This window comes from Ictalurus punctatus, chromosome 15 (genome assembly GCF_001660625.3).
Source record: "Ictalurus punctatus breed USDA103 chromosome 15, Coco_2.0, whole genome shotgun sequence".
Classification (NCBI taxonomy): Eukaryota; Metazoa; Chordata; class Actinopteri; order Siluriformes; family Ictaluridae; genus Ictalurus; species Ictalurus punctatus.
The window spans coordinates 22,180,336-22,192,141 of NC_030430.2; the positions used below are offsets into that span (position 1 = coordinate 22,180,336).

The 11,806-nt window shown below is 43.4% G+C and overlaps 1 protein-coding gene and 1 long non-coding RNA gene across 2 annotated transcripts; one reads left to right on the top strand and one right to left on the bottom strand.

Moving 5' to 3' along the window:
* The first annotated feature begins 1,453 nt into the window (after positions 1-1,453).
* myb (v-myb avian myeloblastosis viral oncogene homolog) lies at positions 1,454-11,396 on the top strand. The gene is made up of 15 exons (XM_017487823.3): positions 1,454-1,740; positions 3,956-4,073; positions 4,324-4,395; positions 5,091-5,183; positions 5,571-5,791; positions 5,983-6,211; positions 6,582-6,650; positions 6,812-6,916; positions 7,193-7,429; positions 8,566-8,690; positions 8,884-8,995; positions 9,117-9,236; positions 9,346-9,429; positions 9,876-9,980; positions 10,425-11,396. The coding sequence occupies exons 1-15, from the start codon at positions 1,718-1,720 to the stop codon at positions 10,536-10,538; spliced, it is 1,827 nt and encodes a 608-aa protein (XP_017343312.2). The 5' UTR covers positions 1,454-1,717; the 3' UTR covers positions 10,539-11,396.
* LOC108276283 (uncharacterized) lies at positions 3,292-4,017 on the bottom strand. The gene is made up of 2 exons (XR_001814880.3): positions 3,908-4,017; positions 3,292-3,605 (listed from the first exon to the last, which is right to left on the bottom strand). It is a non-coding gene; the product is annotated as an uncharacterized LOC108276283 (long non-coding RNA).
* Positions 11,397-11,806: the final 410 nt, after the last annotated feature.

Genomic DNA, 11,806 nt, shown 5'->3' on the forward strand with positions numbered 1-11,806 from the left:
TCAACAGTTCAACAGTCATTTAAATAATGCTTTGGAAACATGGCAGGTGAAGAAAGAGATGGGCAGTTTATGTTTATGTAATAATAGCCTATAGTTCAAGGACAAATGCACAAAAACATTTAGATTAGATATGATCCCCCATCAGTTATCTCCAGTGCTGCCAACTTAGTGACTCTGTCAGTAGATTTGGTGCCATTTTAGAACCTGAAGACAAATATAGCGATATTCCAGACAGACATTAGCGACTGTCCTGCATTCAATATGGCCCTCCAGGTCAGATCAGAGCTGCTGGTTATAGGAGATGAGAGAGAGAATTTCAGTAGAATCACCATCAGTATGTAAAGCCTGATTCAGACATGCCTGTGTGAGTCTATGCTCCCAACAATTAATCAGTGGTCATCATTTCTCCCAACGACCAATCACTGATCACTAGTGTTACTAAAGACCAATCACTGATCACTAGTGTTACTAAAGACCAATCACTGATCACTAGTGTTACTAAAGACCAATCACTGATCACTAGTGTTACTAAAGACCAATCACTGATCACCATTGTTCCCAATGATTTATCACTGATCAGTATTGTTACTAAAGACCAATCACCGATCACCATTGTTCCTAATGACCAATCACCGATCATTGTTGCTCCCAACAACCAAACACTAATCACCATTGTTTTTTTCCACCCTCACACTACTTTGTTCTTGGTTTTTAAATCCTCTTGGCAGTATTTACGAGTAATAAACGCAAGTTATTCCATCTATATCTGTTTCCTGACTACTTTCACCCACTGCCTCTTTTTGTCTGGTAGAAATGATTGCATCGTGCAAACACGTCAATCTTTTGTGGTGCCATGACCAAAGACGCCTTCTTTCTGTAGGAAATGAGTTATAAACTATTATTTTTCTATTCTGATTAAACTCTATTCTAAGTGTCTTCCTTTTTCATGTAACATGCTTTGATTATCATCATGACTTTTAAAAAATATATACAAATCTGGAGACTTCTAACAGGCATTAAACTTACCCATGAAAGAAATGTGCAACACTGGTTATCTTTTTTTTTTTTTTTTAATTAGTTACCAAGAAGGAAGTAAAAGGAAGCTTCAGTTCTTTAAAAGTGAAAGTGAGAGTGCAGAGTGTAGGGAAAATCATTCAGAGAAAATGTAGAAATAACGACATGTCTCGTTCATAAACGACATTTTACATGCCACAGTGATCCAGGCTACAGCAATGGCAGCCTATATTCTGCTTTTAGAAGCTTAAACCATGAAAAGCTCTGCATTGAAATGACCCCCATTCAAGTTCCTCCTCCAGCTCGGTAAACATTACTAGCACTGCAGCACGAGTGTGTGTAACTGGAGTTTAGCGCGACCAGGCGACCGAATTGGCGCGCTGACGACAGAGCAGCACTTGACGCCTCGCTCAACCGCGCATGCGCTAATACAAACGCGCGAACTTTAGCGGGGGGGAACGGGGAGGCCGTGCCAGAGCTTTGTCTGATGGATGGTGTGTTTACAGTCTGGCTCATTCCCCCTTAATGTGAGCTTAATGTCAGTCCACTTCCTTCTCATCGCGGAGACCAGGAGCGTATAGCGAGCACGCCTGCATACACACATACACGCGCGCGCGCGCACACACGCACGCATCCTCACACACACACACACATACGCGCGCACTAAACTAAACTTCTCTCATCTCACCTTCCAACACACGGGATGGCGAGGCGACCGAGACACAGGTAGGCATGGAGCTCCTTTTGCTTTAAGTGCACTTTATGATTTAATGCTGGATGCATGCATGGTGCTGCTGCTGATGATGATGGTGTGTACGTACGTGCGTGCGACAAGCTCGAGAGCTGTAAGTAAGCGAGTAAAGATATTTATATTTATTTATATGCGCACGCGGATGAATGCTTTCCTTTTTCTTGAGCGTCGCGTGTGAGCGGTATATTTACAACGACGGGTTTTTCGTTTTAATCTCTGATTAGCGTTGTTTTTTTGTATTTAATTGCTAAATCCTAACAGTTCTCCGGCTCGCGCGCAGGAACAGGTGGCTTGGTGGTGGTGGTGGTAGTGGTGGTCATGTGAGTGAGTAGAGCGAGCTCGCGCTCTGGTGCCTGGTGGTCGCGCTCTCATTTAAATTTTCATTCATTCGTTGCGCGTGCGGGTCCGTCGGTCAGTCAGGATGAGGATGAAGATGAGCGTCGGGGGTCGAATTACTTTTTGGAAATAAGTTACTATCTTAAACTGAGACCTATTCTTAAATAGTTTCAGGTGGAAATAAGAGCTGTACACAAGCTGTAAATGTGTCAGCGGGGCTGTTTTTGAGGTAACCAAGGTGATTTTGACACTGAAAGAAAGTTCGAGAGTAACCAAGACAACAGTGTGACCTATAACCTATTTTCAGTTGTTGTTGTGTTTTATTTTTTTTAAACTTCATATCATTATCTGAATTGTTTTACATCTAAAAGACAGGTGTGTGTGTGTGTGTAAGAGAGAGAGAGAGAGTTTGTCTTTTAGCTTCGAAAAGGTTTGGTCTCGTTTTCGCCTCCATCTATAGTGTGACCCTAAACTGAACCCCAGTTGCTCCCACGTCAGGTTGGTTTTGGCTTAAATCGGTTAATAGCGGTTATTATTTTACCTCCAAACCTGTGGTTTCGCTCGTTATGCTGCAGAAACTATTTATTTATTTATTTATTTATTTATTTATTTATTTATTTATTTCACATCATGTGGAAGTTCCCGGATATATGACTGACGTGCAAAGAAAAGAAAAAAAAAACCCAAATCGTAATACTATCTTTTCTTTTCGACAAGTGCGTCAAGAGTATTTGAAAAGTTTCTGCGACAAAAACAAAGAGACGCGATTGTTTGGGCGTCAAACGTGAAAAAAAAAAAAAAAAAAAAAACCCGAGCGCACGCGACGGCGGAAACAGGGGTCGGGGTCACGCGAGTAATGAACGGCGAGTTGTAATGCCCTGCTGTCAGTGTGGCACGAGCGCACTTGTGTGAACTCTTCTCCGTACTCGGTTGCATGCACACGCATACACACACACACACAAATATAATAATAATTAAATATTTTTTTTAGTATTATATCTGGTGCAGAAAAGTTCATGCATAATTAGGTGTTTAATTTGAACACAGTTTTGAGTAATATACAAAGTCGCATAATCAACACTACAATATCTAGCCCAGGCTTCACATGAGTTTTACACTCATTCCAATCTCTCGATGTGAATGCTCTAAAACTGCTCATATAGCTAGTATAGAGTAAAATGAATAGGTAACCCCAAGATCCCCTTTTCTTTCTTTCTTTCTTTCTTTTTTTGGGGTGAAGATCGACACGCCCCTGACCTCTTCCTTGTCCTTTATCAATCATTAAACAGTAATGATAAGCACAAGGCTTACATAAACACACATAGCACCTAAAGTGTGACACAAAAGCCAGGTGAGCACGGGCTTCCACGCATGCCGTGCTTCCTTCTGATTGGCCAAGAGCCGGCCAGGTGAGTTAGTTGAGCATGTGGCTGTGACAGGACCCGAGCAGGTCTGAACATGCAGTGGTGGGGAAACAGGGCCGCTCCACGTTTTGTACATATATCTGTGGAAACCAAAAACATCAGAACAGGTTTCTCTCAATCTGCTGGTACTACAGGTTCAGCCACTTCACTTTTGTTTTGACTGTGTTATCGCTCAATTTTTCTATTATTCATGACAGTATGACTAGGGGGCTGTTTGTAATTCGCTATACGTCATACATGTCTTTTTTTTTGGAACAAAAAATTGACTCAGAGTCTTCTCTCACTCATTATACCACTCTCTCTCTCTCTCTCTTTAACCTTTACTCCTCCTTTCCCTTCCTTCTTCCACCGTTCTGTCCTCCCCTCACGCTTTACTCCTTACCTTCTTCGATTGCCCCGTCCCTCTTCCCCGCTTTCTCTTTCCCTGCAGTGTTTACAGCAGCGACGAGGACGATGACGACGTGGAGATTTATGATCACGACTACGATGCGCCGTTAGCCAAAACAGGAAAACGGCACCTCGGCAAAACACGCTGGACACGTGAAGAGGTACACGGAAGCACTGTTCAAATGTGAAACTATGCTTTCGAACCGTGTTTCTTTTCAGTCACAACATATCTGGTGCCTTTCGCAAAATCAGAGGAAATGTGATGCTTAGTTAGATTTATAGTACGTGCTATACGTGTATTTAGAACGTACGCGGTCCTAGCGAGCCGTCTAGAAACGTTTTGTTCTTCTCATCTGCCTTTATATCAGTTCTTCAGCTAAGAATGAATAATGTTTGGCTTGTTCTTAACAGGATGAGAAGTTGAAAAGATTGGTGGAACATCATGGCTCAGAAGACTGGAAAGTCATCGCCAGCTTTTTGCCTGTAAGTGTGTGTGTGTGTTTGTGTGCATTCTGGGACTTAGAGAGGGTCAGGCTAGGTGAGGATGTGTTAGATGTGTGAGTATTTGCATGTGAATGGCTAGAAGCTTCAGGTAGTATAGATGTGCTGGTTCATGGCACAATTTGCATATTTGGGCATCCCTTTTAGATTTGCTCCAGTCTGGGGCAGAGTCAAGGAGGGTGGGGAAATTGCTTTGTTTCAGAATCCGCTGTGCACCTGCTGACATGCACACACACACACACACACACACACTCATATATATATAGATATATATAAATACACACATTCATGCATGGTATCAGCTTGTTTTGTTTTAGAAACCGATCTGCATTGTATAAATCACTGTACATGAGAATGAGAAAGTGGGGCTGTTTCATTTCTGAAGCACTCATAGGGGAATCCACGCACCTGGCCATCTCGGCAGTCTAACACCTTTAGTAATTCATGTGCCAAAACACCCACCACACAATAACGTACATCCTGTTCGCGTATTACACAGCACAACCAGAGCAACGTGTGTTTATAATCTCATGGCGACCTTTGCTTATTCACACCAGCAACATCCTGTTGGTGTTACTTACAGAAGCACACCGTAATTCAAATGTTGGGTGTTTTGTTGTCTTTCTGCACGTGTGATTACACTTTCACGATCTCGAAACCATCCTCGCTCGTTACAGAACCGCACGGACGTCCAGTGTCAGCACCGCTGGCAGAAAGTCCTCAACCCCGAGCTCATTAAAGGACCCTGGACCAAAGAAGAAGACCAGCGGGTACGTGCGTACACCTGAACATGAAAAACAAAAACAAATCAAGACTTAAAGACAGCTCAGAGACACACCGAACGCACCAAGCGTACGGCCCTTATAAGCACAGTTATAAGAACATTTCAGCAGAAAGAACTCCTGGACGCAACTAATGATTAACTGTACGGAGCAGGTGTCTAACTCTGTATCGCCTGTCACTTTATGGCCTGCCGATAGTCATTGGCAGGTGGATATTACAGATGTTTAGTCATTTTAAATACCACTATCTATGTGCAGCCTTAGCATAGTTGCGCAATTCAAGTTCCCCTTCTGTGTGTGTTTGCGCCTCCTCGCCTGTCCGCTCCATCTAGCCTTCCTTTACTCATACGACTCTTTCTCTCTGCATACCCTCAGGTGATCGAGCTGGTGCAGAAGTACGGTCCGAAACGCTGGTCGGTCATAGCGAAGCACTTAAAGGGGCGTATCGGCAAGCAGTGTCGCGAACGCTGGCATAATCACTTAAACCCGGAGGTAAAGAAGACGTCCTGGACGGAGGAGGAAGATCGTATCATCTACCAGGCGCACGAGAAACTCGGCAACCGCTGGGCCGAGATCGCCAAACTGCTGCCGGGCAGGTTCGAACGATAACACGATCAAATACACTTCCAGCCATTTCGATCTGAACCTGTAAACAGTTTTTAAGACGTCCAGTAGACCCGGATCGTGTGATGTTGTATTCGCCTTGTTACTTATCTGTAACCGTTTTGTATTTTCAACCCGCTCTGCGTGTACATCCACGTCTAATAACCCGCTCTCTCGTCGGCAGAACGGATAACGCCATAAAGAACCACTGGAACTCTACGATGCGGCGTAAAGTGGAACAGGAAGGCTATCTGCAGCACACGGCTAAAGTCAGCTCATCGCCGATTACCAGCGGATACACGAAACCGTCCCACCTGCTCAACTACAGCCAGACTCCGACTAGCAGCTCCATGCCAACCAGCCCCATCACTAACCAGTACCCGGCCCAGTACTACATCCCTGACCCACAACGGGTAACTGTTAGCGCTACGTTCCTACATTCCGTTCATCGTTCATTAACACGCACGGATACAGACGGCACGTGATACCGCAGGTTATAACGCTACAAAAATGATGCCGCGATTTGATCAAAACCCCTCCAGGAATATCTGCCGTTATTACTAAACGGAATAGTTATGTTTATAGTTCCATGTACAGAGCGCTTATTGGCACGTTCCAGACTGTAGCGATTAATAAACAAGCCCGCTACGCACATTCAGTGCATTTCTACTGAAAACACATGTGGTACACTTCTTGCATTAGAATGACTCAACGAGCCAGTATGAGACTGTCATCATCATCATCATCATGAACTCATTATCTGTTTCGTCATTGGTTGTTTAGGTGCCGTTTCCATTGGCTCTGCAGCTGAACATTTTTAACATCCCTCAGCACGGCACTGCAGCTATACAGGTGACCCAGAAACGTCGACTTTTCATATGAAGTCTATTTTAGACTTTTAAAATGTCTGGGTAAAAAACACTGCGTCTATTGTGTAGATAAGCACAGATATTTTATCCTAACTCGGCTTGTGTGTGTGTGTGTGTGTGTGTGTGTGTGTGTGTGTGCTTCAGAAACACTATAATGAAGAAGATCCCGAGAAAGAGAAGAGAGTGAAGGAGATTGAGATGCTTCTGATGTCGACAGAGAATGAGCTGAAAGGACAACAAGCACTACCCGTGAGTGTGTGTATGTGTGTGTGTGCGTGTGTGAATAATTGGAGGAAGCATCTGGGGGTCTATTTCACATTCTAACTGCTTGGCTAAGTGATGCAATGTGCCCTTATCACACCACAAACTCTGTTCAAATTCTTGTGAAACATAGAACCCCCCCCACCCCACCCCTTCCACCCCTCCCAAATCATTCAACAAGTCAAGTTCCCTTTCTCTCTCCTCTCTTCCTCCATCATTTACTCTGTCTTTCACTCTCTCTCTCTCTCTCACACACACACACAGATCTCCATGGCCAGTTACACATGGGGTCGGGGCTCTTTGACTGACACCTCAGTAGGCGTGGCTGTCTCCGTCCCAGCCCCACCCTTGGAGCAAGGCTGCCTTCCAGAGGAGAGCGCTCACGGCAACACGAACAGTCCGAACGGTAGCGGCGGCGGCGGCACAAACGGCGGCGGCAGTGCAGCAGGCAACAGCGGCGTCCTGGCAGCCTTACCAGAGTTCATGGATGCCATCGATTCTGTAAGAAAACGAACAAAACTTTGTATTACAGACGTGTGACATATTGCTGCCTGGACGAGCTTAGAGTCAGTTAGAGAGTTTGCACCTGACATATTCAAACGTATATACAATATACGTTTACATATTTATTGCACGTATTTATCAGTTTCCTGAGCAAAAAAACATTCTAGTATAAGTATAGGTAGTATATCAGTGGGCGGGCAGGCTAAATATCAACCCTCTCTGCATGATCTTCTCAGAACATCACAGCATGGCCCGACAAGAGCTCTAACAGGAGTTTGAGTAAAACGCATAAGGCTGCATGCGTGAACAGCGAGGACAGCGGCTTCTCGTCGTTCGCTCGCTCCGCGCCTAAACGTTCTGACACAAGCATCCTGCCCTTTTCGCCCTCTCAGGTACCACCGAGAGACCCGAGTCAGTAGTCAGTAGTGCTAGTAGTGGTAGTCTCCACTGTAGTAGTGGTGATCGTGTTCGTGTCGACAATCATTTCTCGTTCCTTCCTGATTTTTCATTATCTCATCTCTAAGGAGTGTGTCGTAGTGTATATCCACGGTACTGGAGATCATACCTCTGCAACTCCACACGCATTCTATTACATGTTTATGAAATCTTAATTCAGCAGTTGTAAAGGTTGTGCACTTTGCGCAGGACCGAACAGGCTTCCGTTCACCAAATACCACCAAATCCGCGAATCAACGTATATGCAAAAGTGACTATCCTCAAGAAACATCGGACTCTATTAAGCATTCGGTTCCCCTTCCCAGACGTTTAGATCTGAAATCGGTTACTTCACGAGGTGCAAGCTGCATTCACAGGGTGCAAGAACCTCAGATTGTCCTTTTTCGTATTCAAAACACCCCACTGGTGCGAACGTTCCATTATGAGCAGAGATTAGATAATATAACGGGTTTCGCGTTCCTATAAGAGATGGGGGGGGAATTCGGGGGGGGGGGGAGGAAAACCTGCTTTTTTTCAGATCTTCTTTCATAACTTGCAGGCACGTTTCTAAAACACAGCTGCGTTTTTCTGAAGTGTATTCTGTGGCTGTTTGTTCCTTTACACAGTCAAGTGCAGGTGTGTGATGATGATTTCTGTCTTTTGTTTTTTTTTTTTGTTTGTTTTTTTTTTTTTTGTAGTTCTTAAACGCTTCCGTGAGTCCAGACCCGGACGGTCAGAGTCTACCCGTCTCGCCCTCAGCTGTGTGCTCCCAGAAGCCGCTGCAGCCCGACCTCGCTCTCCACCACCAGAAGGAGAACGATATGTAAGTTTCTGTTGGTTTTTTAAATGTATTTATTTTTTTATTTTTTTTTACAGTATTAGACCTTAAATGAACTCTTTCACACGATGATCTAAATACCGATACAGCATTCTGCACTCATAGACCTAAACCGATTCGAGCGGCGTTTGTTACGATAAAGCCGTTAGCTAATTCCTGAATCGTCTCTCTTTCTCAGGTTCAGGACTCCGACTCTAAGGCGCTCGATCATGGAGTGTTCTCCTCGCACTCCTACTCCATTCAAAACAGCACTGACCTTGCAGGACACCAAATATGGCCCGCTGAAGAGGGTGAGAGTTTGTGTATAAGCGTGATCGTGTGTGTGTGTTAAATACGATACTGATGGTTTAACGTTAGCTGTTACGTGCGTGTGTTATAGTGTCTTAACGGGAATGTGTGTGTTGTGTTTAGGCTCACAGCCCTCCTGTAGATGCAGTAGTTGGAGGAATTAAACAGGAGCCTCAGGAATGTGAAGTGAGCGTCGGAGGAGCGCATCACGACCAGCCTCCGCTCAAGAAGATTAAACAAGAGGTGAGTCCTTTCTTTATATGTATCTAGATATCTTTTATTATGTCTTCCGTCATGTGATCTGTAAGCGTACGTATGAAAGACAGCGAGTGAGTTCATATTGCGCTTGCAGGTCGAGCCAACGTGTCTGCAGTGGGAGGGACAGAATCTTCATGCCCAGCTTTTTCCTTCAAGTGGCCCCGCCCACAATATGCCGGTGAGTGACCTTTCACCTAAGCATGGGCGATATGTCCACAAATTTCACAACAGACTTTTCTGAGATATGCATTTCATAAAGTGTTTGTCTTCCGTTTTTTTTTTGTTTTTTTTTCTAGAGTAATGAGCGACCCTGTTATGACTCGCAGTCAGACAATGACAATCTAAAATCGTCTAAAACAATTGTTGTCAGTAATAAAAATAAACAGATGTTTTGACTCGTAAAGTGACTTCCCGTTCGGAAAACCTGAGCAAAGCGAGACAATACGAAGTTGTCCTCAGATATTATGTGATTATAATCACAATCAATTGCACCATCATCCAGTCCTTGTTTTCACCTCTGTCCTCTGTTTGAACTTCTTTAATGTAGATGAAATACAGAAATAAACTTCCGTCGTTTCCTCGTGAGGTGATATTTAACCTCTGTGTCGTTCCGACTCGTTGCAGGATCTGTTGACGAGCTCGCTGCTGATGCTGCCCGGATCGGAGAAGAGCGAGGACGGACATAAAGCCGCTCAGATGCCCCGCAGAACTCTGGGTAGCCCAGTGCAGGTAACACAACCTCTTTCTTCAGTTGTGCATTGCTTGATACGTCCTTCTAACTATTTAACGTTCTCGTATAGCCGTCGTATTGCCAGACGAGTCCAGATGTGGGGAGAAAATTGGGGGAAAAAATATCTCCAAGGATTATAGATTTCATTTGAAGAAAACGTAAACTTGAAAGGCTGGAAAGTTCTGGGGGGGGGCCCTGATCAAACTATTGCCATCCATCTATTGTTCTTCCAAAAAATTTCACATTTTAATAGCGAGACAGAACCGTGGTTCGTTTAGTATAAAGGTATTTCGAATGGGCTGTTTGCTTGTTACGCTGCGAATCCAGGTGTTGTATTACACCATAAAATCATAAAATGACGACGCTCATCATGTTCGTTATCTTTGTGCTTCTTTCCCGCCTTCCTCTTACCCCTCTGTTGTCCTCCTCCTCCTCCTCCTTAGCACGTGGGAACATGGGAGCAGGTGCTTTGTGGGAAGACCGAGGACCAGCTTCTGCCCTCTGAGCCGACACACAAATACCTCAACAACTTCTGCTCCCGCACGCTGGTCATGTAGGAAGCGTGGAGGAGCGAGGTCGAGAGACAGCAGACAATCATTCTGCAATAATGGAAAGAGAAAACACTCCGTGGCCGCTCCTAAGGCGGGGTCGAGTCATTATGGTACAATACGTGATTTGGGAGAGGCGTACAGCCATTCATTTGACTGCACAGCCGTCAATTATGTTGTGCTTTTCCGTGTTGGACGTCAGCCAACTAAAGTAAATGAACCTTTTTTTTTGTTTGTTTGTTTTTCTACATTTTTTCTTTTTGTCTCTTTTGTTTGTCGGCTTTTATTTTTTAATAATATTGTATTATATATTTTGTATTATACACGGGGAAATGAACTGTCTATGAGGGCTCTAATTGTATGGAATTTTAATATAAATAACAATTTGTAATAATTTATTATTTTGTATTAAGAATAATTAACTACGACAGGCGCATTCGTCAGTGTTGGACCCCAGTATTCGTGCATCCTGCTAATCTCTAGTCTATGCTGCGCGTTAACAGTAAGGAGCGTTGTTTGCTTCGAGCATTACCCATGATTTACACCCTGTAGCCCAGCAGTGCTGCCTCCGAAATGACACAGAACCATGTTCAAAGTGCGCTACACGAGACACACTCCCAAACCAAAGCACTGATCAGAGTACTCAAGTGCCTCATAGTTCACATTGCCAAGTTTAGAAGTCGTGTGTGTCCTTAGAAAGGCACCCATCATTTCACTAGTGTTACCATTTCAAATTAAAAAAAAAAAAAAAACCCAAAAATGAAAAGTGCAGGATTGAATTAGGATCCTGTTAGCACTATGTTAAACTTGATACCAGTGAAGCTATAATGCAAGATTTCAATTGAACAAAGACGAAAAAAAAAATAAGTATTGGTTTTCTGGTTTACTACCAAGCTAAAAAACAAACAAACAAACAAAGTTTACCAAGCATGCTTTCATATCAAAGGCCTAAGTGACAAAAAAAAAAAAGCTTTTGATCTGATGCGACATTTCTTTACACTTAATTTCATAACACTGTTTAATTTTTTTTATATTCCAGCGTGTCAATGGTATTGCTAGTTTTATAAACACTGAAATTCTTGTTTGGTTTTTTTTTTGTTTTTGTTTTTGTTTATTTTTTTTTTTTATAACTGTGCCTTTTTTTGTGATATTATGATGTGCTTTTTATACCAAGACTATGATGGCCAATCAGAAACATTTAGCAGTAACGTTTTTGTTATTTGCTGCCTCTTTTGTATTAGCGGAAAGTACAAACACTTTTTTTTATATACATCAAA

What these genes read in the sequence shown, in the direction of transcription:
- myb (XM_017487823.3), top strand. Translation starts at nt 1,718, where the DNA reads ATGGCGAGGCGACCGAGACACAG. An exon ending in CACGCTGGACACGTGAAGAG is followed by an intron (nt 4,074 to 4,323) that starts GTACACGGAAGC and finishes TGTTCTTAACAG; the next exon opens with GATGAGAAGTTGAAAAGATT. An exon ending in CTCTGGGTAGCCCAGTGCAG is followed by an intron (nt 9,981 to 10,424) that starts GTAACACAACCT and finishes CCTCCTCCTTAG; the next exon opens with CACGTGGGAACATGGGAGCA.